Source organism: Atractosteus spatula, chromosome 3 (genome assembly GCF_055471065.1).
Source record: "Atractosteus spatula isolate fAtrSpa1 chromosome 3, fAtrSpa1.hap1, whole genome shotgun sequence".
Taxonomy (NCBI): domain Eukaryota; kingdom Metazoa; phylum Chordata; class Actinopteri; order Semionotiformes; family Lepisosteidae; genus Atractosteus; species Atractosteus spatula.
In genome coordinates, this window is record NC_142708.1 from 70,564,521 (window position 1) to 70,588,557 (window position 24,037).

The 24,037-nt window shown below is 47.3% G+C and overlaps 2 protein-coding genes across 4 annotated transcripts; one reads left to right on the forward strand and one right to left on the reverse strand.

The window, feature by feature from the left end:
- The first annotated feature begins 170 nt into the window (after nucleotides 1-170).
- Nucleotides 171-3,806, forward strand: LOC148838586 (ribonuclease kappa-B-like). The gene is made up of 3 exons (XM_088911069.1): nucleotides 171-614; nucleotides 1,906-1,988; nucleotides 2,699-3,806. Exons 1-3 carry the CDS (start codon nucleotides 537-539, stop codon nucleotides 2,841-2,843), a joined length of 306 nt encoding a protein of 101 aa, XP_088767195.1. The 5' UTR covers nucleotides 171-536; the 3' UTR covers nucleotides 2,844-3,806.
- Nucleotides 3,807-4,189: 383 nt separating this feature from the next.
- alox12 (arachidonate 12-lipoxygenase) lies at nucleotides 4,190-23,922 on the reverse strand. Of its 3 annotated transcripts, none has more exons than XM_088911066.1 (15): nucleotides 23,522-23,922; nucleotides 15,374-15,520; nucleotides 14,811-15,009; nucleotides 14,558-14,639; nucleotides 12,891-13,013; nucleotides 12,674-12,780; nucleotides 12,247-12,419; nucleotides 11,326-11,469; nucleotides 10,564-10,767; nucleotides 10,117-10,203; nucleotides 9,769-9,938; nucleotides 8,906-9,027; nucleotides 8,601-8,701; nucleotides 7,590-7,760; nucleotides 4,190-6,206 (listed from the first exon to the last, which is right to left on the reverse strand). In XM_088911066.1, the coding sequence occupies exons 2-15, from the start codon at nucleotides 15,518-15,520 to the stop codon at nucleotides 6,027-6,029; spliced, it is 2,010 nt and encodes a 669-aa protein (XP_088767192.1). In that variant the 5' UTR covers nucleotides 23,522-23,922; the 3' UTR covers nucleotides 4,190-6,026. The 3 variants fall into 3 exon arrangements, with proteins under 3 accessions (XP_088767192.1, XP_088767194.1, XP_088767193.1); XM_088911068.1 differs by lacking the exon at nucleotides 23,522-23,922 and adding an exon at nucleotides 21,769-21,843; XM_088911067.1 differs by lacking the exon at nucleotides 23,522-23,922 and adding an exon at nucleotides 17,481-17,637.
- Between the last annotated feature and the right edge of the window lie 115 nt (nucleotides 23,923-24,037).

Consider the following 24,037-nt stretch of genomic DNA (forward strand, 5'->3'; position numbering starts at 1 on the left):
TAAACCTCTTATGTATTAGCCCCCTTTTCATCAAGGAAACTGTTTGCATAATATGTTTTATGGTGACCCTGTGCTTTAGAAATTGACACGTCTAATTTGGAGCCTTCTAAGAGGAGGGAAGTATCTTGATGGTCCCATAAAGAAAGGTATCCACTATAATACCTAACATTTGAGTAAGTTTGGAAAAAGCTGCAACCTAATAAGTATAATATTTCTTTACGCATCACTCCATGAAGACTATCTTCCTAAGGGGTTCTCGAAGAATAATACTTACCTTTATACCCCTCTTTTCAGACAGTGGTAGCTGTCCTGCCGGTGGGAGCCGAGTGTCTCCGGAAACGGCCGAATATCCTGTGCAGATCAGCTGAGAGGAGGTCACAGCGGTCCGTCTGTTTTTATTCAGACGGGCGACTGTCTTTCGACAGAAGGCAGTTTGAAAGTATAGCCGATGAAAAGCGGATTCCGGACTTGAAGGGAGTATAAAAGCGCGCAAAATAAACAAATAAGAAGCGGACATCTGTCTCTTCAATAAGGCAATGGCGTCCCTTTTATTTTGCGGTCCAAAACTGGCCGCCTGCGGAATAGTACTCAGCATCTGGGGAGTCATTATGCTGGTAAAATTACATTTTTTTATTATTATTATTCATAGTAGAGAAAATGCTGTTTATACTTCGGTTTCTGTACGACTGTCTCCTAGCTGCTCTGACAGATATGATATATAAACGTTTTGTATTCGTTCCGTGAATTGCACAGTAATTAACACTTCCCTTTGGGAAATCCAGAAGCCGTCGAAGGTGAGCTCCGCGGAGGTAATCCTTACCGTTTTCAATACGTGTTTCAGTATTTCCACATTTAGCCACGGTTAAGACGCGACAGGGAGCGGTGACGTACAGTACGCTAGCTAATTGCATGGCACTTGAATCAATCGCAATTGTTCAAGTCATTTCTTTCTCCCCTCGTCTGTTACTTCTAGTCCCACCGGTGTTAGGGACAGGGTCACGGGTTCAGTGACACCACGATCTTGTGATAGTGACTGCGCGATGAGCAGCTTCTGAAACATCCATCTGTGTCTGTCTGCCTGCATGTTTCTGTGGTTTGTTTTTTTTATCGTTTTACACGTTGTTACATAAAACCTCCGCACAAAGATAAACGGCGGGGTGAATGTGTTACGGAGACCGGGGGAGTCCAGTTTCTAGTTCCCTCTTTCTGGCTTGGGAACTGTGGCACGGTCTCCAGTGGGGAGGAAGAAGTGTTTCAGAAAGGCGTCCCAGAGGACCTAATAATAGTGTGAACGCTCACAGGCCTCAGTACTTTTCATCTCTCTCAGAGTACTTAGAACTATTTCAGTACGTACACAGATGTCTTTAATTGATTAATGCTAGTATTGGAAGATAGTGGCTGTTGGCACAGTTATCTGAAGATGATAAGGAGTGTGGAGCTTCATGATGGCCGTTTTAGCGCTGTATGCTGCTGGTATCATTGCCCAAAGCAGCTCGCTGAAATTTTTCATTTTTCATTCTCCACTCACAAATTAAACTGATTGATTCGCGCTCCTCGCTGACAAGACGGTGACAGGCTACACCTTTAACTCAGCCTGGTGACAACCGCGTTAAGTGGAGACGCACCAAGTCAGTGTGTGACGTCTGTATGGCCACATGTCATTTTTCAAGGACTGAACCAGTGTGTAAAACCAAGGACCTGTTTTCTCAGGGTCAGCTGCCTGCAGGAGGATACAGGTAGCTGAGACTTGCAGGGTTAGGAAGTCACTAGGCGGGCAGTGTTGTGTGTTTTGCACACACTGGGCAGCTGTTTGCAGTGTTTTGTATTGTGTACCTGTTTCCAGATATAGGCGGATCAAACCAGTGCGTTTAACCTCTGTCTTGCTTTCGTCCTCGTCCACACCAGTTGCTGCTGGGTATCTTCTTCAACGTCCACTCTGCAGTGCTGATTGAAGACGTGCCCTTCACTGAAGATGACATGCTTCTAGAGTGAGTGGATTGATATGATGAGCTAGCCCGTCCCAAATACCCTGTTATACATTTGCATCATCTGTTAGACAGTTTAAGGAAGCAGTAGCCTTGTAGCCTGTTCTCATTAAACTGAGCTATTAAGCACAGTACCCAATAATGGGAGACACAACAGAAGGTTTGCTGCTGTAAGTGTAATTGCTGGACCAGTAGGTGGCGCTTTTTTCTGTGGCTCAGTAGGATAACCTAGTGTGGTGGAGATGCTGACCTTTAGATGAGACATTAAATGCGGGATCTGTCTGCTTGGTCATTAAAGAGCCCTTGGCACTGTTGGAAAGAGAAGGGGAGTTAAACTCCTGTGTCCTGGCAAAAAATCACTCTGGCTTTGCACGTTTTGAGAAACAAAGATGCAGTCCAGCGTCCTGGAAAGCTGTGAGATCTACCATCAAGGCATTTGTTTTGAGATGCTTTGAGTTGCATGCAGTAATGTCATAAAGAAAGTTGCGGACAAGGAGCTCCTGTCGGTTCACTCTGCTTGCCAGCTTGCTAAGGTAGCTAATCGGTCTGGGGATCTTGTTTAGCCATTTCTGAAAGGACTTAGGAGTTCTGCACCCCTAACACAACTGGGCAGCCTGTTCCCCACACCCACCACCCTTTGTGTGAAGTGGTCATTCCTGTGATCTCTCCCCGCATCGCTCTTTCTTACCTGCTTTGTCTCTGTTCCCTTGCAGTAAAAATCCTCCTCAGAAGATATACGGGCTGTATGACCAGGTCAGCTACAACTGCTTCATCGCTGCTGCCATCTACCTGCTGGTGGGGGGTCTGTCCTTCTGCCAAGTGCAGCTCAACAAGCGCAAGGAGTACATGGTGCACTAGACTGCCTCCTGCTGGCCTGGCCCAGCACTGCACCGAGGGGAGGTTTTACTGCAGGGGCTCCTGGAGGGTCTATTGTCTTCTCTTTTTGTTTTTCCAATGAACCAAATTAGTCTCTTAGACTAATATAGGATTGTTTGTAAGTCTTTGACTCAAAAGTCAAGTATAGGCAACCTTACAGTCCAGGTCATTACAGTGATTCTGTGTGACCAAAGCATTAATTGCTTAATTGGACTTTAATCACATTTTGGACTCCGCTACTGGGCCTTTTGTTTTTCTTTCCCAAATCCAAATCCAAATAGTTTTATTATTAAAAGATCTCTGTGACAACCTCTAGGACTGTATTTATTAACCGATGGATTATTATTCCTGTTTTGTTATTATGGCTTTGTATGGGATAACACTGTCACAATTCAGCTTGGTCTGTGAGCCCCCCTCTTTTCGTCGGTGATGTGCTGATGTTGGGTGGCAGTAAAGTGCAGCTGTCTTTCTCTTTTTGGGTGTAAAAGATTTTATAGTCCGTGTTATTTCTGTGGCTGTGCCGGAAGTCTTCAAGCGGGGAGATGGGAAGAGCCAGATACTATAGAAACCTCCCTGATCACAAGACCGCTGCCTCTGTGCACAGCCGATCCACACATCCACACGAAACCCTGCCTGCGTGTTGTAACATAATCTAGAAAAAAAGACTGTATTGTTCATTTGAGTTGAGAGCACTGTAAGTCCAGTAGAAATGAGAATGTATATTTCTTGTCATTGTTTATTCATTCCAGATGTATAAAATTAATGGTTGAGAATACTTGGTGCTGTGCAGTGCTGGACTGGACTGGACTGTTTTCTTTGGCTCCTGGTTCTGTTGATGAAATTTTGTTTGTTCCCCCTTATGCCCTGTCTGTTTGCTGTTGGGTCCAGCTCAGGTCCAGCTCAGTCCTGTGTGAGCTGCAAATAAAGCTTCCCATGAAGGTGTAAGTCCTGTGAGTGCATCCTCTGTGAGTGCGGGAGCTTCCTGTTAACAGCAGATCTGTCCATCTAGCTGTATGTCCGGTATATTTATCTGCTTGTCCTTGCTACCTGTGCATCTAACTTATTGTCCAATTAGCTATAATCATTTTATGCTCTGTCCTCTGTTTATCTGTTTGTCATTTTATCCATTTCATGTGCTGTATATCTATCAGTCTATCTTCTGTCACCCTCTGACCTTCTTACCTACCAGTGCACACAGCAGCTACAACAGATACAGATACAACAAAAGCAGGAGAAAGTGTTCATCCATCCATTTACAAGACATATAATTTGCAAGCTGTTCTCTCCTGCTCCAAAAACATGGCACTGCCAGCAGACACACAAAATCATTAGTTTTAATTTAATTTATTTTTAAAGCTAATCCGCTGTGGTGGTGGGCACAACTTTCAGTAGTATAATGAAGCCTGTTAATGTTAATACAGCCCAGGGAAAATACTCTTCTCCAAAGAAACAGTCCGCTGAAAACACAGGGATTTGGACAGTGTCCTTCTTGTAGCAGAGGAAAATTTGTACAAAGCACTGATGGCAAGTGCTTGCACAGGTGTGGTTGCCGAAGGTGAGTGTGTACACTACCTGTGACCCCAGGTTTTGCGACAGAGGGACTGTGTTGCTAGGAGTGAGGACCGTGCTGAAAAGGTGTTGTGTACAGGATTTGGTTCTGTTTAACATGCAGTGCTTGGCGCTGATAGCCACGTATCAAATTGGGTACTTTCCAAATGCCCCTTCCTAAAATAGAACCACGACGGTAACGGTCCCTGCGGTTGTTTGTGCCACAGCAATCTGTGATCTGAGCAATGAACAGAACATCAGGTGGGGCTGATGTTTTCTGCAAGTTCCTTTTGGAGTGAAAGCGTCTCTAACATTACATAATCTTTATTAGCCCTATACAATTTCTTGCATTAGGAATTCATCTTTTCACATACCCTAGCTTTTCTCCATGGAGACACAGACAGAAGCTTGGGGTCAGAGCGCAGGGTCTGCCATTGTACAGCGCCCCTGGAGCAGTTAGGGTTAAGGGCCTTGCTCAGGGGCCCAACGGAGTAGGATTCCTCTGCCGGCCACAGGATTTGAACCGGCAACCTTCCAGCCACAGGCGTAGATCCTTAGCCACAGAGCCACCACTCCGCCCTAGATATATCGGGACTGATCCGATGGGCTTCTAGACTCTTGACACCCCTTCTCTAACCTGTCCTCCGCTCTGTCTCATTCTGCAGGCCCTCTGCTTCTTCATTGTCTCCCATTGCTCATTCATCTACTTATTATTAGTCCCACCTGTTTCCCATCTTCTAATGGGTTATTTATTTTACTCCACTGGTTCATGGATCCATCTCTCCCTCTGTCCCACCCTTTTCTAGCTCGTCTCTGCTTTTTCCCTCTTCGATAGCGATTTGCATTCTTGAACAAAATATTTGACTAAAGCATTTAAATAACACTTAACCGATCAGCACAGACAACCCTCCCCCAGTAAAACATTTACAGCAAAGAAACAACCAACATTAAATTTCCCCCTTACCTTCATGTTTGTATATTACTTTGCAATGTACGACATACATACTCTCAAAACATTATACTCAAATGAGGAATAATGAAATACTCTTAACACGCATAACAAAAAAGGAATGTAGAAATACAAAGTTACTTGATTTAAAAAAAGGTTGTGGAGAACCAGATGCTAACAGCCCAGGTTTCAGATTTGAAAAATTAAGAATTTGGTTTTCCAAATACAGAATAATAGTGAATGAATGCTGAAATATTTGTTGGCACTGCAGAAATATGTTTAAGCATAGGCAGGGGGACAGGGGTAGAATAGCCAACTCAAAGTGCATTCACTAAAAGTAGATTATGATTCACAGTTTTCTTACTGCATAACACACTTCTTACCATGGTCTGTGTATAGGATTTAAAACATTTCCACTTCTCAGCCTGTCTCAAGACATGACCTGGATTATTGCTGGATAATAATTATTGCTAATGCTCATCGTATGCAGCATTAGTTTGGGAGAGTGTGTCCCTGTTTCTGCAGGATTACGGCCAGATCTCCCAGAAGCACGCATGTCTTCTCACTGCAGAAGGAAAGGAGGGTGGAAAGTCTGAAATTGGTGAGGCTTCAATCAGAAACCTGGACAAACCAGTCAGTTTGTCTCCTCCAGCCTTCCCTCCCTCACTCTAGATGGTGATGCTATTCTCGATCTTGCTGGGGCACAAGTACAGGTATTTGAGCTCCAGCCCCTCGTTCCGTTGGATGATCTTGTTCTCGATGTTGACCAGCTCCTGCCGGAACTGTTCGATGACCTTCAGGGCCTTGGGCTCGGTGAAGTGCTGCTCGGTGTACTGGCCCAGAGGGATCTGGACGCAGCGGTGGTCAGTGGAGGGGGAGGAGAGAGGACAACAGAGTCAAACAACAGGATGGCCAGTGGGGTACCTCCCTGTCCAGGCACAGAAACAGCACAGTGCAAAACACACAGCAGACAGGCCTGTCTCACTGCTAGGTAATCCTCTGCTAGACAAACAAAAAATCTGAAAATGTCTATCCTATTTGCCTGCAGGCCAATGTTTTTGAAAATTCACTCAAAGCTCAACCCCAGACACCAAAAGTGCTCCCAACACTACAAATGTGTGACAGTCCTGCATGACATACAGTATATTCATAGTACTTGGAAAGTTTTTTGCACCATTCAAAGAACTAGAAAGGTATACACCATGGCTCAATGGCATTTGGTGTGTTTGTACATGAGGTCAGGGGGAACTTGCAGACTGTCTCCTTGGCCACAAGGGGGAGCTGATGTCAGCAGTATCCACCCAGAGTGATCCGGCACAATGCAGACTGGGGAGTGAGGGAGCTGGAGGAGAGGATCCTGGCGGACCTCAGAAGGAGGATGAAGCACGACATCGCCAAATGGGGTTTCCCTACGGCGAGGGAGTGCTGGAAAGGACTTTGGGCCCTGTACAGGGACTAATGGACCAAAGCAAGTGGTAGGGCTTGGAGGGACTCTAATCGCGCAAATGTGGCCCCCTCATCCACTTGCACAGATTGATAACGGACAATCACCGCCGTTCGGAGTGTTTTTTTTATTGCATGCAGTGTTTATTATTTGTGAGAATGTTTCCTTTTTTTTTTGGATGTAGTATGGAAATAAAGTATATTTGATTTTAAAAAAAATCCACCCAGAGTGATGCACAAAGCACCTGCCATCACAGCGGGATGGCTGAGCTGATATAGCATAACTCTGTTGCAATATCTACTATGTGAATTTTGTGAACGTACTACAGCACACTGCAAGTGAATAAAAAAAAGTCGCTTTATCAAGAAAATCCTTGAAGCAATGCACAAGCTTCACACAGTCTCGCATCACATTCCAGACAAACCTTGTCACTCTTGTCATGCTCATTCCTTTAGTGCCTGTCTTTGAACAGAGCTAAATCTCCAGCCATTTCGAACACGAGCTGCAGACAGGCAGATGGGTAACTGGAGTTTAATGGCAAAGTTCTGGACGCTGATATCAAAAGAGTCTTTGGGCTTTCCGCTGAGCAAAACCAGAATACAACCAGCCCCAAGTCTGGGGTTACAGTTCAGGAGGTTACATATGGATGTATTTGTTAAAAGAGATTAACAGCATTGCATTGCAGGTAAGCCAGTATCAAGCCCATAGTGTGTGTGTGTGCGCAGCTGACTGACAGGGGACAGTGAACTTGCAAGGCTAGAGCCCAGACACAAGGACAGAGACTCACCGCATTGGGCTGGGCTCGTCCCAGATGCCATGTGATCGCCATCTCCACGCATGACTGGCTGATGTCGGGCAAGGTGTCCATGATCATCTCCATGGTAACGGAGTCCTTGCAGGTGGGTGGTGGCCGGCGCATGGTGCACGGGGTGTTGGGAACCCAGGCACACCAATCAAACTGCCGGGCATGGACACAGACAGACAGAGGTGCCTGTTCATCACGCTGATATTTAACAGATGCTCTCTCAGCCATTGTGTTGGATGTGCAGCAAAAAAAACAAACAAATCAAGGTGTGTTGGCTAGTCCTTTGCATAATTTTGGAAACCTCAATCAGATCTGTGCAAAGCTTTCTGTATTTAGACATCTCAGGTTGCAGTAGCTCCTGTATTGGAAATGTAGTTTGTTATGGCTCATATATCCAGCAGCTGTATCACCCTGAAGCTCACAACTGCCAGCTCACTGGAGCTCAGCAGGTGTGAGCCTGGCCAGTACCTGGATGGGAGACCTCCTGGGAAAGCTGAGGTTGCTGCTGGAAGAGCTATGAGTGAGACCAGTAGGGGGTGCTCACCCTGGGGTCTGTGTGGGTCCTAATGCCCCATTATAGTGACAGGGACACTACTGTAAGAAAAAAAAGTGCCCTCCTTTGGATGAGACATAAATCTGATGATGAAATCCTCATATTCTGTGGTCATTAAAAATCCCAGGGTGTTTCTCAAATAGAGTAGGGGTGTTACCCTGGTGTCCTGGCCAAATTTCCCCCTGGCCTTTTCCAATCATGGCCTCCTAATAATCCCCATCTCTGAACTGGCTTCATCACTCTGCTCTCCTCCCCACTGAAAGCTGGTGTGTGGGGAGAGTACTGGTGCACTCTGGCTGCCGTCACATCACTGGTGGTGGAGGGGATCCCCATTACCTGTAAAGCACTTTGAGTGGAGTGTCCAGAAAAGCGCTATGTACTGTAAGTGTCAGGAATGATTATTGTATAAATGGGGATGTCTATTGTGGCAGCTGTGTTACCTGTCCATTGTTGGTGGCTGCGTGCTGTGCAGAGCAGGTGAAGAGCACCACAGCAAGCAGAGTAATCAGCTCCTTTCTGGTCTTTAGCTCACTGGCCAGACCTGCAGTTCCAGGAGAGACACACTAAGTCAGCCCTGTGTCTTCTGCCTCTTCCCCTGCCCTCCTGCCCTCTGCAGGGAAGCTGTACATATCTGTGTAAACAGCTGTAAGGCCTCAGAAAGTGTTCCACATATTCGGTCTGCTGTCCACCTATTGCCAAGGCAAACCTTATGTCACTGGCAGGACAGAGAAGGACAGAGACTTACCAAATTTGGGGACTTCGTGGAAGCCCTCCTGAGTGATGTCTTGAATCCAGGCCTGGAGCTCTGAGTCCTGAGACACTTCTTTGTCACCAGAGTAATACAGAGCCACCATCTCTGACACAAAACTGAGAGAGAGAAGGAAAGAGAAAAGGGTATGTGGGCTCAGTTCGACAAAGAGCCAGAGATTCCTGGTGGGCATAATGGCATATTTAGGCAGTTGTAAGCCTTTAACAATTTGTCACAATTGGAAAAAGAGTCAACATTTGCCTGGTATGTTTATATAGTAGAATCCTGGTTTATGGGTTAAATTAAAGCTAAATTAATATTAACAAAAGACCACAAAAATATTGGCTTTTGTTAAAAAACAGTGAGCCACACTGAAATCTACACAAAGCCCTGCCTAGCACAGAGTCCCTTCAGCCTGTCAGTCCTGGTGCTCACTGTCCTGAGCCACACTATACTGGCCCAGCACAGCACTTCTGTAACACCAGCAGCAATCTAGCCTACTAGGACACACATTCACAAGCAATCTGAGTGCGACCAGGCCCTAGTCACACAGTACACCCAAGCAACATATCTAACCAGTGGAAAAGTAGACGCTGATCCTGATTAAGCACAGGATCTGTGATCACAACCTGGCCATAGAAAATGGACACAGACAGACCTGGCTGTCTATAGACGATAGGCTCGGTGTCTACAGCCTGGCCATAGAAACAGGACAACACAGGAAGACCTGGCTGCCCAGAGAGGACAGGCTCAGTGTCCACAGCCTGGGAGACGTAGGAAGACCTGGCTGCCCAGAGAATACAGCCTTGACAGTCTTGGGCACTGCAGCCCACCGACAGCTGTGTGATCAGTGACCCCACCTGTGGATGGCATCCCAGAGCATCATGCTGTCCTCTCTGTAGAAGTAATCTCTCAGACGTGTCACCCCACGGTCCTGGAAGTCCCAGTCTGGCTGCAGGGACTTGTAGGTCAGGACTTTGTACTCCTTCTGGGAGAGAACTAACAGCCCCTTGCCTCCCGTAGACACAACCTGAGAGAGGAGGGGTGGGGCAGTGGTGAGAGAGGCAGGAAAGTAGAATCTAAACTATTCCATACATGTTTAAATAAAACATGCATAGGAAGCATTTAAGTTGTGAGTGCAGTTAGACACAAAATGCATTACATTTCCTGGGGTGCAACAATGTTTTCAAACAGGCAAACAGACAGACCCTCTTGAAGATGCCTTCTGGAGAGATGAGCTGGGTGCGGCCGCGGCAGTTGATCTCCAGGGTGTAGCGGAGGTGGGGAGCCAGCAGCTGCACAGACACAGTCGAATTAGGGGCTTCCTCCTCTTTATACATGCAAGAGTGTGGCGGTGGCTCACACGAGAATGCATTATTATCTAACAATTGGGGTGTCTCCTATATTTGGTATGTTATTACCTTGGCAAAAAGATGTGCATGGTAAAAAGTGATAATTATAATGTCATTACAATGTAACAAAGCATGCATTGACAAAGAATTGACAAGAATTTTAACAATGTTATGACACTGTATATACAGTTCATAATCATAGAGAGTACTTTTTCAGTGTAACTGTCTTGAAGCTGGGATGTATATATGATGTTATTCCATTACGAGAACATGGTTTACATGGCCCACCTGCAATGTCATTACCTTGTAGATGGGGTGCACAGCAGGTAGCTGCCTCAGTGTGGCCACACAGATGACCTCCACCACCAGGTGAGTGCGCAGCAGGTGCGAGAGCACCTGGAAGATCTGGAACTCGGCGTGACGCACCCACATCTTGGCCAGAAGCCAAGCCAGTGGGGGGTCAGTGGGCAGGAACACAGGGGTGTCTAGACCAGGGGTCTGATCCAGCTTAGAGAGGAGGAGGAAATAAGATACGATCACTTTATTAGCCATTACAATTTCTTGCATTAGGAGTTTGTCTTTTTCACATATCCCCACTTGCTCTCCATGAGACACACAGAGAGAAGCTCGGGGTCAGAGCGCAGGGTCAGCCATTGTACAGCGCCCCTGGAGCAGTTGGGGTTAAGGGCCTTGCTCAGGGTCCCAACGGAGTAGGATTCCTCTGCCGGCCACAGGATTTGAACCGGCAACCTTCCAGCCACAGGTGCAGATACTTAGCCACAGTCCCACCGCTCCGCCCCACATGGGGCAGGGGTTAATACAGAAAGGGTTAACAACACTGCACTTTATAACAGCCTTGATTGTGGACAGACCCCTCTAAGAGGAGTCCAATCCATGTGTGCTGATGAGGAAGCTGTGTGAGCAAAGCGGTCAGTGCAGTGAAGGGGTCTGCTGGTGCCTTCTTGTCCATCAGTTTGAGGAAAGCAGAACTGTGTCTGAGGCGTCACCAGACCATGTGACACGATGAGACGGGTGCCATGCTGCCTGTCTCTCTAGAAAGCCCACCTGTATAGCCAGAGGGATCAGCCCCTGGTCGGGGTGCTCATACAGGAGGCAGAGGGGCGCACACAGGTACTGGGGGGAATTCCGGATGACATTGGCGGGAACCCCCTCCAGGATTGTGTAGTCGACCAGGTAGATGTTACCAGCCTGGGGAGAGAAAGAGAGAAAGGTAATCGTGCTTCTGTCTCCAGTGCTCTGGAAGATTCAGCTGCAGAATAATGACATGTCCCACGGACAGTTTGTCTTAGTAGACGATTGATAGTCAAAGTTTTCACATATAGCTCCAGTGCTCTGTAGGAGGTAATTGGATCATTGGGAAATGAATTGCTGATTATTATACTGCCGATCTCTATATATCCATATCACTATCACAGGTCATAGTTTGTTGTGTTTCATGCTGATGGACCCTAATAAGTGTGGAACAGCTGTCCGTGGCTGCTAACTGCAAAAGATAGAAAGAGAAGTCATAAGATACATCAGTCTCCCATTGAGTTGTAATATGAATTATGAATATGAATTGACTCTTGTCCCATCGCCTGCATGGTCTTAATTGCTATGGCATTGCATGGTATTCCTAGTAAAACATCTACTGTATAATCAGGGATGGGTATGTCCAATCACTTACAGTATATTAAAATCTCTAGTGTCTTGAAATTTTGCAGATACTGCGTATTTACACCAGAGCTTAATAAAATTAAGTTTCAAATTTATTTCCTAGTTTCCTTTTCTCAATTCAGGAACCTGGAACTACCACAAAATTCAGTGCAACGGCGCCAGAACGAAACTGACAAAGGTGCAGTGGAGGCAGTAGCTTGCAGTTATGGGCTGCTGCTGTCCTCAGACAGCTGGATTCTGGGTGCATACTGCTCCAGTGCGCACCATTAGTGTGAGGGACTGGGAGTCAGAGCCTCTGCTGACCAGTACCTTCAGCTCCTTGGACAGATTGGTCTGCGGCCCCAGCGATCCCTGCACCATGTCACCCGACACTGCGAAGTTCTCCGGGATCTTCCGACAGCGCTGGATCATACGTGGGTTCGAGCCGTTTAGGAACTGGAAACCAAAGAACCAGTCCTCGCGCCAGTGCTCCATCACATACTCTAAGAGAAACGGAGGGAGAGAGTGTGACTAATAACCACTCATGAACCCAGTGTCAACCAGGGTTGGGAGGGAAGAAGAGGAGCTGCAGCAAGCACTGGAGAATGTCATAGTATGAGCTGGGTTTTTATCTGATTGGCACTGACACACGGATTGACAGACTAGCACACTGACTGGCACACTGAAACTCCTGCCCGCTGACACACTGAGTGGCAGTGACAGGACAGGCGAAGTTTGGCAGAGCTGGATGTCCTACCAGCCACAGGGCTCTTGAGTTTCCAGAAGATGCGCTTGAAGTCATCCAGGTCACACCAGGACTTCCCAAAGTGGATAACCAACTTCTTCAGAGACAACTCTAACAAGCTGGAACAGAGAGAGAGAGGGGGAGAGCAGGAGAGGCAGCACGTGTCAGTGGGCAGATTCCACTCGGGGTGGGCGTTTCAGAAGGGTGGTCCTGTGTGTGAGAGACTCACGCGAAGTGCAGCGACCCCTCGAAGTCACTCATTTTCTCGTTGTCGAAGCGCACGTCCTGGGGCAGGTCCTTCTCGGTCTTTGCATCAATGCACTTCGGGATGCCTGACTCCCAAGCCTGCCACCTGACACAGTGTAGAGAAGCAAGGAGTCACAGAACCGTCCAGGGAAGGTTTGAGAGGAGTTTAATTGTGACAAAAATGAACACTGAAGAAGAACACCGAAGAACACTAAAGAACACTGGAGAAGAACACTAAAGAACACTAAAGAACACTGGAGAACACTGGAGAAGAACACTGAAGAACACTGGGGAAGAACAGTGGAGAAGAACACTGAAGAACACTGGAGAAGAACACTGGAAAAGAACATTGGAGAAGAACACTAAAGAACTCTGGAGAAGAACACTGGAGAAGAACACTGAAGAACACTGGAGAAGAGCACTGGAGAACACTGGAGAGGAACACTGAAGAACACTGGAGAAGAGCACTGGAGAAGAGCACTGGAGAACACTGGAGAAGAACACTGAAGAAGAACACTGGAAAAGAACACTGAAGAACACTGGAGAACACTGGAGAAGAGCACTGGAGAACACTGGAGAAGAACACTGAAGAACACTGGAGAACACTGGAGAAGAGCACTGGAGAACACTGGAGAAGAACACTGAAGAACACTGGAGAACACTGGAGAAGAGCACTGGAGAACACTGGAGAAGAACACTGAAGAACACTGGAGAAGAGCACTGGAGAAGAGCACTGGAGAACACTGGAGAAGAACACTGAAGAACACTGGAGAAGAGCACTGGAGAAGAACACTGAAGAAGAACATTGGAGAACACTAAAGAACACTGGAGAAGAACACTGAAGGAGACACACACAAAGGTATGTTTCCCATTGTGTTATAGAGGGTCTTATATTCTAAGTCCAGCCATGTTATTACCATGAACGGGGGATTCGGGATTCAAGATTCAAGATTTATTGCCATACCAACTTAGTTGTTAGGAATTTGCCTCAGTGTGCTCATAACAGTTAAACAATAAGACAATAAAAACAATAACATCAACACAACATAACATAAAACCATGAGGTTACAAGAAGAATCTCATACATTATCAAAATGAAATAACTGGGGCATTAAAGGGGTTTATAGTCCATTTACATTGTCAATAGTCATCATGAGGTACTAATGTGTAATTGGAAAGCTGTTCAGTACCCAGATAGTCTTACAGTAAGTACTATTAAGGAAACGAGAGGTTTTGGTTTCAATGCTTCTCTCTTTCCTGAGGGAAAGGGTATAAAAAGAGAATTGGCAGGGTGTGCAGAGTCTCAGGTCGGCTCACAGCCGATGATTTTTGAAGCTGAGCGCACAATTCTCTCCATTCCCCCTTATGGCCCTTCCTGATAATGTTATCCCCACCTTCCAGCTAGTCCTGAGCTGTCGTCTACTGCAGCAGGTGTCTGTTTTGAATTCGCTCAAGCCAGGTCAGGCGTTCTGACCGCAGGCCAGAGCCAGATTTCTGCAGACAGTGACTGAAGGACCGAGTGGCCAGGACATACACTTTTGTGCCTGCCTGCTGCGTAACACATTCAGGCAGAGGTAGGAGAAGGAGAAGGGCTGAGCGACCAGCAGGCACGGTGGAGAGGAATACAGAGGGACACGGAGAGCTGTTTACCGGTAAAGTTTCTGTCTCTCCTGCAGCTCTTTTTTTCTGTGGGCCAGGAGCAGGGGCTCAGAGTCGTCACAGTGCCTTTTAGCTGGAGACGGAGAGAGTGAGACTGCGTGAGTGGGTTTTTTCTCTTTATGACCATCAGGCAGTGCTAGTCAGTGTGCGTATGCGTGTGTGTGATTTTCAGTATGAAACATCTGTGGCACCAGTGTGGCTATTAGACCATGCAACAGTTCATCCCGGTGTCTGACAGACTCACCTGTTCCCTCTCTCAGCTCCACACTGACGTCTCCTACCAGCCACCGGTAGCAGGGGAACGTGAGCAGGGCGCCCCCTGGTGGCCTCACACACACATAGCGGCAGAACCAGTTATCCTCCACCCAGTACCTCTGCTTTTCCAGCCGCACCACCAGCACCGCACCCAGTGGGACGCTGCTCTTGACGGTGTAATCATCCACCTGGGAGCGGGGGAAGGAGATGGATGGAGAAGGAGGGTGCGAATTAGAGAGATGGGAAGCAACGTGCAGAACAGGTTGTGTCAGGTGGCAACAGCAATTCCAGATCAGAGATTATATACAGCAATCAAGCAGGGACTGACGCCCATCTGTCTGATCAGACCTGCCAAGGTCCTGACAGACTGCGCTGAGCAGATAAAGGGAGAGGGAGAGGGAGAGACAGGCAGAGGCTCCGATGCACGGCTGTAGGACAGAGGATGTGGCTGCAGCGTTTGGTGGAAAGCAGGTTCCTGCCACGCATCCCAGCCTCAGGCACTGACAGCCGCGCGCGGAGGTGGGCGGCGGACGGAGGACCGGACGGGCTCACCGCCCCCCTGCAGAAGTCCAGCCCCGGCTTGTCCAGCAGAGTCCTCTCGCTCACACCCTTCTCTCCGATCAGGGTCGCGTACACGTAGTTATTGGTGCCGGAGTACTCCGACGTCCCCGTCGCCACGGTGATCTTGTATTCCAGCATCTGCTCATGGAACAACAACAAGAATTCTTACTAAGAGATGGCTGGATTAGTCCCCTGTGCTCCCCCCCCCCATCCTAGTTCTCCCCCTGGACCAGTTACTGACCCCCACCCTGTGCTCTGTATCTCATAACTTTGTAACTCTGTCACAGTTGATGCGATAGTTCATGGCTTCTCAGTCTTGGTCCTGGGTGAGGCCTGTGTCTACTGTGGTTTTTTTTGTATCCTCCAGCTGTTTTTCATCCCAGGCTATTTGATTTCTTGTTTTCTGTTTGAGGCATATTGGAAAATTTGCTTTCAGCTCTTAAAAGGCCAGATCTGATTTGTACCAGGTATCCACCCTGTGCTAATTCCCGAGTTCCAGAACAGAGCCAAGGCAAAGCGGCAGATACACATGTGGTTATTCCCACCTGTGTCTGTCCTTCGGAAAACCGATCTGACGTGCTGATACCTGACTGCTCAGTCAGATGAAGGGCAGACAAGCCGGGGGGTCTGATCGGAGGTCTGGAGGCTGGCGCTGTCAGAAACAGCAGCCTTGAAGCCAGGTAGTGGCCACACTCAGGAGCGAGTGCAGAAACAAGTAAGCAGTTCAAACAAAATCGCCAATGGAGATCTAGTGCTCAGCCATTACAAAATATGAACCACAGGGAACCCCCAGACCAGCACTGGAAAAAAAACTGCCACAGTTCAGCACTAAGCATAAGACATTTTTGAAGAAAAACAAACTACTATTTAAAATTAATTTGAATTCATTCAAAGTAACTCAGAGACACATGCAAGTATCCACACAAACCCATATCAGTAACCTCATAATATCCAGGCTAGTGAAAACAGTGAAAACACAGTGGAACCAAAGAAAGTGATTATTTAATTTTTTTTCTAATTATTCTCCCTTTTCTCAGATAGATAAAAAAGGACATTGACTGTTAATTTGGCTTCATTGCAGTGTTATGATTCTGCATCTTACCTTGATCACCCCATGCATTTGCTGCAGTTTAAAGACAAAAATGATGTAGCTGGCTAGCATTAATCTTCTACGGTTGATTTGTAACTCAGTTAATTTGAACTGTGGTGGTGTGCTGGGAAGTCTTGTGTTTATGCAGTTATATTTGAACACAGAAAAGATTATTACTGCATATCCTTTACTGAATAGAATACCACACATAATAAACGACAGGGAACGCCACCGGTTAATACATCCTGTCACACTGTTTAACCACACTGGGTGAGGCGGCAGTTTTATTTAGACAGCCCACTAACAATCGAGCTAAATGAATGTCTTGTCACTAACTTTGTGACTCTCCTGGAATAAGCAGTTTGTCTGCACACACGATGTAGTACATGTGCGGCATATTTGAGAATTCAATCCACACGAGGTATACTGTATAAAACAAAACCCTGCAAGCTGACTGGTGCGTGAAACCCCAGAGTTCATACTTTTTCCTTATAAATGCAAGATGACCAGATTGTGACCTTAAAAGTCTGTACTGGATTTCAGCAGCAAAAAAGGTTCAAATCTGACCATGAAGTGGGACATCAGACTGAAACATAGTTACTCACTGACCCAGTTACAGGCCTGTGAATTCCTCTTCAGATTGGTAACTGTTCAGAGACTCCCAATCAGTCTAATGTTTCACGTGTTTATAGAGCAAGCGAATGCATCATCCCAAGGCTCAGGCAGAGCGTGAAAAAAGGCTGTACCGTCTCACACACCTTGCACATAAACAGCACCATAACGGAAGCAGGCTGCAGTTATAGAGTACTGTACTGGGACTAAAGAGACTCAGGCCACAGCAATGAGACACAGTGAGTCGCAAACCCTGCTATTTACTGCCTTGATCACTCAGAGTTTCGGCACGGAAATCGGTTCTTCTCCTCAAACCCGAGTGTTTTCTGCGCGGCTCCCAGGACAGACCGTGTCTCGGTCAGACCCGCACCCCCAGCCAGCGTCCCACATACTCACCTTGCCCCAGGAGCTCGAGCCTGGCCTTGTCCACGCTGGGGGGGGGGGGAGTGACAACGTCTCCAGTACAGCGCGCACTGGACTAACGCACCGAGACCGAAATTAAATTAAAAGCACAAATCCATTCTGCAGTGAAAGGCATGAATTCTCTGCTCTAAGGCGCCCTTTCTACTGCCTTGAAAAATGTAAAACAAAGGCTTCCCATTGGAGCCCCTCCTAGACTGGTCATGGGGCCAGCAGAGAGCAAAGCTTTGGAGATGCTGAACATGTTGCAACCGGAAGAGCTGCAATTCTTCAGATTCTTCATTATTCCTGCTGGGTCTTGTCTCTTCAAGAGGAACTTGTGACATTGCCCCCTGGGTGACCACCGGTGAGGCAGAAACCCCCCTCCTCTGACTGACAGCTTATCTGAGATCTCTTATCTCATCATCAGACAGTGCCACTGGAGAAAGAAGAGCCAGAAAGCTCTCCTACTGTTATACATCCATGTGTAACTTGATCCTGGGAGGGTTGTGGTGAGTCAGAGCCTAAATGGCTCCAGGCACAAGGTGAAACAACACCCTGGACTGGACACCAGTCCATTGCAGGACACACACACTTCAGAGACACCAAGCAACCTCCACAGCAAGTTTTGGGGTTTGAAGCCTGCTAATCTAGCAGACATATCTTGATTAGTTCAAGTAACCAGTTTTGAAACTTCATCAGGATTTAAATTTGTGGCCGGAAAAAATGATAAGAGCTGCAGATTTGTTACCATGCTTGATGGAATTCACTATCTTCAGTTCATCTTGGCCAGCTGTCTGGTGTTTCAGTATTTACTTGCGTCTCTTTTTTGCTTTAGTTGGGTCCAAGTGTTTATATCAGCCTCTAGAGTTGATGGCTGGGGCTCGGAGCTACTTTGGGGCACTGCTCCTCGTCTCTCTGTCTCCTCTGCTCTGCCTCAGTTTCTTTTTTGGATATCTAGATGATGATCTTGCTGGCTTTTTATCTCACAGACTGTCACCAAGACTGTTGATGTGAAACCGAAGACAGAACGAAACTTCCTCTAATGTGACCAAAGGCTTTATCCTCCCATCTGCTGAGGCTCTTGTCTTCTTGTGAGACAACAAATAGGTCACTGCAATGTGCTGATGAAGCTCTCAGTAAGACAGATGCATACTACAGTGTGTGTCGTATTGAACACACAACGGTTATGCATTACGTCCATCAGGGCTGAAGCATCACACATGTATAGTTCACTTGGCAATTCTGCAAGTTTCATCTGAATGTCACTGGAGAGTCTCACCTGGAGCTACACGCTACAGCTACAGAGCCAATAGGAAGTCCAGTCACCTCCTAGATGGGTCATTTTCAAGAAAGGACAATAATGAATGCAGAGCTATTAACCTCAGATTAAGTTCAACGGTTTGAGGGGGTTCTGATAATTATATTGATAGACTATCAAGTATCAAAATCTCCAGTAGGCATTTATGTCTAGGGAGAATTAGTCCCTTTAGCTGGAATACAATCTACTTTTACTTGAGCATGTGTGTTTTTATTTTTTGTAACACAGTAAATAAAAGTGCACAATATTCGAAAGATTCGAAGCAATCTTACCAAGACTTCCGCCGGATTCGAGTTCTGCACTTTCAAATACATACTGTACCACGTATGTCTATATTCTGGCCAGGACAGAGGGGGACAGACAGCAGGGCTCTCTCTGTGTGAGTGCTTTCTTTTGCAAGCCTGCTATCCAAGCATACTGCCCCTCCTTTGGCATGGAGCAACTCTGCCTTCTGCAACTAAAGGTGTGAACTAACCTCCCCATGTGACTCTGATGCAACCGAGCCAAACGGCTGCCAACCTGCAACTCTCCTGCACAGTTACACAACCAGGAGGAACAATGGTCGCAGAGCAACGCCACTCAGGCTGATAAGCATCGGCCTCCCCAGTCAAAATTGCGACACGCTCCTACATGCTGACAGACACTGGGCTTGCGCTGCTGTGCGCTGTGTGCTTCTGCCTCAGGAGCCATTAGAGGCAGCGGCACTCTGCCACACCATGTGAGCACACATCACCCAAAACTGCTGTACTCCAGCCAGGCCCTGGAGGGCAGGCTGTGTGGCCTGTTGCCTTTTGTTTGCTTGCCTGCTAAGCTCAAGGACCCCAGAATCAATGTGCTTTGGGGAATCCCAGTCAGTCAGATACTGCACTAGTGCTCAAACAGTCTTTTTTAAAACCAGTAACAACGATATGGGAGGAACATGAAGAAAATAAGCAAGGTTACAAAAGAGAGGCCATGTGGCCCATCTAGCCCATTTGGTTGCCAGTAACTAGTGGAACCAAGGATCTCATCCTGCTGTTTCGTGAAACCAGCCTGGGGATCAGCTTTAGCGACGTGTTAGAAATGTGCCTCCAGCTTTCAGTTTTCGCACGCTTCACACGTTAAAAGGAGAGAAAGTATGTGCGAGAGAGAAAGAACTCGTGCGTTTGTGTATGCGAGTGAGAAATTCAGCGTGTATGTGAGAGAGACGGCTCAGAGTTTGGGTGTGTGAGTATGTTATAGAAAGGGAGTATTTGTGCGTGCGCGCTCGAGACAGATGATGTTTGTAGGTGGAGCTGATGGAACAACCCATTTCTTCTGCCACAAATACACCCTGACTCAGATTATCTGTGCAAGAAACCCTTGCAGAAATAGTCTGGGTGTTTATACGACAGCAGAGGATGTTGGAATTAATGTGATTTGGCCGATCCATACATATTGCATGTGGAGAGAAGACGGGGGAGGTGGAGAAGAATGATAGTGAACTGGAGTGCAGTTCAAGGGAATATACTTTGTACCGTGACATTCATGAATTCACAGCAGAAGCATTTAGTGTTGGCACACCCTGAGCACAGCTGGGGAGCAGAGGGGAGGGAGTTGCACAGTTGTCTCAGGAGATAAGCACAAGCTTACTGCCGAATTAAGCTCAGTGGATGCCACAGATCACCTGCAAGAGAAGCGCTTTCTGCATTTCAAATCCCATCTTGTTCTGCATGTAAATCTCGCTCTGCTTGGCCACCGAGCTGTTCAATTGAGACATAAACATGCAGCTCAATTTCCTCACAGAGAAGCAGCCAGTAGTCAGTGGAGGGCCAGTGGAAGTTAGCTGCACACCGGTGCAGGAAACTAATTAATTGGTGCTGTCTTTAACCATCAACAACATTAACCTGAAAAATCCAACACTACAGTATACAGAAGCCCGATTAAAAAAAAAAAGTAATACAGCAACATAAAATGTGATTCCAGAACAAGATGATGTGCATTGTTGGGGAAATAAACTATGTTTAGAATGTATTTTTAGTTGTGCGTGGTGAGCTAAGCAAAAAAAAAGCATTACAGTTTATATTCAATGCCTGTGAATATAAAAGGCTATCTCTGTTGATTTCGAAGCACTCACAAACTGATAACATGTCTTTAGGCTGCTGGTGATTGTGTTGTGCCTGTCAGTGTTACCTTCTGCCCCCGTGGAACAGAAGCAAGAGCTCAGGGGTCAGAGCACAGAGGGAGCAGTTGTTGCCCCATTAGAAATGTGCACATGCACATCTACGGTGCCCTACCAACGTTTCCAGCGAAGCTCTGTTTGGTTGAATCACCAACGCTGTGTGACGGGCAGGATGAAAACTGGCAAGAATGTGTTCCACTGACACAACATGTGCTTCTGTTTTTGATGTGCTGTAGCTGTGTTATTCCACAGCTCATTTTGAAACAGCAGTGTTATTTCTACATACTCATAAGGTCGTGTTGCACAGCCCCTGTAACTCGGTAACTTTGTGGATCCTCAGTCATTTCCTCCATCTTTACATCATCACCACCTCCTCTGCCTGCCCCTGCAGCGTCTTCACAGCCTCCCACAGCTTATTCCTAAAGAAGCCTTTTACTCTGCATGTGTTGAACTAAAACTTTTTGGAAACAAGTTTTAATACATAAAGTAAATTACCTGAGCTATTTAGCTGTTTAATAGCTCCTGCTATTTAAATATATGTAAATCCATGTTTTTCCCAGATACGGTCCTCCTGTTTTGCCATTCAGCTAATATACACAGTCAGCACCAACAGCAACACGTGTTGCACAGTAACAATGTGCACAGATGCAAGAACAAGCTCCCCTTTGTTACCAAAACTTCCTTAATATCTCAAGCTTGGCTGTCTGGTTAATGATTAGCCAATTTGCTGTTTAACATACTGAGCGTCAAAAGAAACTACTCTAAGCCTGTGAAGTTTTATCAAATTAAAATGTTTGCTGATTAATTAATCATTCATGACCGACCGTGATGCAATCAGCTGTACACCTGTAGGTCCCTCAGTGTCCCGGCTCCTGTCAGCTGTACACCTGTAGGTCCCTCAGTGTCATGACTCCTGTCAGCTGTACACCTGTAGGTCCCTCAGTGTCCCGGCTCCTGTCAGCTGTACACCTGTAGGTCCCTCAGTGTCCCGGCTTCTGTCAGCTGTACACCTGTAGGTCCCTCAGTGTCGTGACTCCTGTCAGCTGTACACCTGTAGGTCCCTCAGTGTCGTGACTCCTGTCAGCTGTACACCAGTAGGTCCCTCAGTATCAGGCTCCTGTCAGCTGTACACCTGTAGGTCCCTCAGTGTCCCGGCTCCTGTCAGCTGTACACCTGTAGGTCCCTCAGTGTCCCTGCTCCTGTCAGCTGTACACCTGTAGGTCCCTCAGTGTCATGACTCCTGTCAGCTGTACACCTGTAGGTCCCTCAGTGTCCCTGCTCCTGTAAGCTGTACACCTGTAGGTCCCTCAGTGTCATGACTCCTGTCAGCTGTACACCTGTAGGTCCCTCAGTGTCCCGGCTCCTGTCAGCTGTACACCTGTAGGTCCCTCAGTGTCGTGGCTCCTGTCAGCTGTACACCTGTAGGTCCCTCAGTGTCCCGGCTCCTGTCAGCTGTACACCTGTAGGTCCCTCAGTGTCCCTGCTCCTGTCAGCTGTACACCTGTAGGTCCCTCAGTGTCCCGGCTCCTGTCAGCTGTACACCTGTAGGTCCCTCAGTGTCGTGGCTCCTGTCAGCTGTACACCTGTAGGTCCCTCAGTGTCGTGACTCCTGTCAGCTGTACACCTGTAGGTCCCTCAGTGTCGTGACTCCTGTCAGCTGTACACCTGTAGGTCCCTCAGTGTTGTGACTCCTGTCAGCTGTACACCTGTAGGTCCCTCAGTGTTGTGACTCCTGTCAGCTGTACACCTGTAGGTCCCTCAGTGTCCCGGCTCCTGTCAGCTGTACACCTGTAGGTCCCTCAGTGTCGTGACTCCTATCAGCTGTACACCTGTAGGTCCCTCAGTGTCGTGACTCCTGTCAGCTGTACACCTGTAGGTCCCTCAGTGTCAAGACTCCTGTCAGCTGTATAGTTCTGTATCTGTAGATTCCACACAGTGTATCCTGTCTGTCCTACTGCTCTAAACCTATAAATCGTACAGTCTTTTAATAGTCTTTGCTGCACCTTTAGTCCAAAATGTTTTCTCTATTTCCTGTCTGCTGCACGGTTACTTGCTTCAGTCTCACACCGTGTGCTGTTGTCTTTCATCAGTCCTCCACTGTACCGCACGTCTACACAGAGGAATGCGTATTTGAGGTTTCTAAAGTACATCAGGGCTACGGATTTTTAAAACACAAGATTCAACATCTATGGTGCCTTGCACACATCAAAAAAATAAAGCAAACTTGTCTGCTCGGAGCCAGTTTGATGTGTTTTGGAATTCTATCCAGTCTGCTTTCCCCCCCCAGAGAGACAGACCAAAAGACTGTAGCACTGATCCAGATCCCACATCATGTGAAGGTTAACAAAAAATGCAATTCTAAGAATGTACTTTTGACACGTTCTACCGCTGGTGGCTGACACGATACTTTTTCATGTGACTGTAAATTATTTTCATGCACAGTATTTTTTTTTTTTAGTCACCTGCAAAGTCAATCATTTACCAGTTTGAAGTGGATTTCTGTTTCATCTACATAGCACCTCCAACCGACTAAAGCAGCCTTGTGAGAGTGGTTATAACTGAGTGTCCTTCTCTTACCTGCGCAGTGGAAGCGTATCCAAAGTTAGGAGTCTCTTCTCCAACCTCTGTGATCCCACTCTGTCGTGTGGTCACGGTATCCTCTCTCTGATCCTCTCCTCTTCTGCGTTGTGTGCGTCTCCTTTCTTCCAGCCTCTCTGGAGCGCTGTCCCTGCGTCTACTGGATCCCGCTGGACCCACTCGCTCTGCTCTCACTTCGCAGATCCTCCCTCTCCTCTCCTCGCCCCCCCCTGGCCTGCCCTGCCCTGCCACCGGTTCGCTCTGGTCCGGTTTCGCTCTTGCTCGCTCTCCTCTCCGACCGTCCCTCCTCCGTGGGTCGGCCTCTCTGTCTCCCCCCCGTTTCCTGTCTCTCCCGTCTCGGTGAAATGCGTCTGGGCTTTTCTCTCTCTGCCCCTGCCAGTGCTCTGAAGGAAGCAGTGAATTCAGTCGCCCTCCTGTGACACAGACCAGCACCCTTACCTGGCACAGTGAGAGATTTTTATCACATGCAAATACCAGAGACCTGTGAAAAACCCC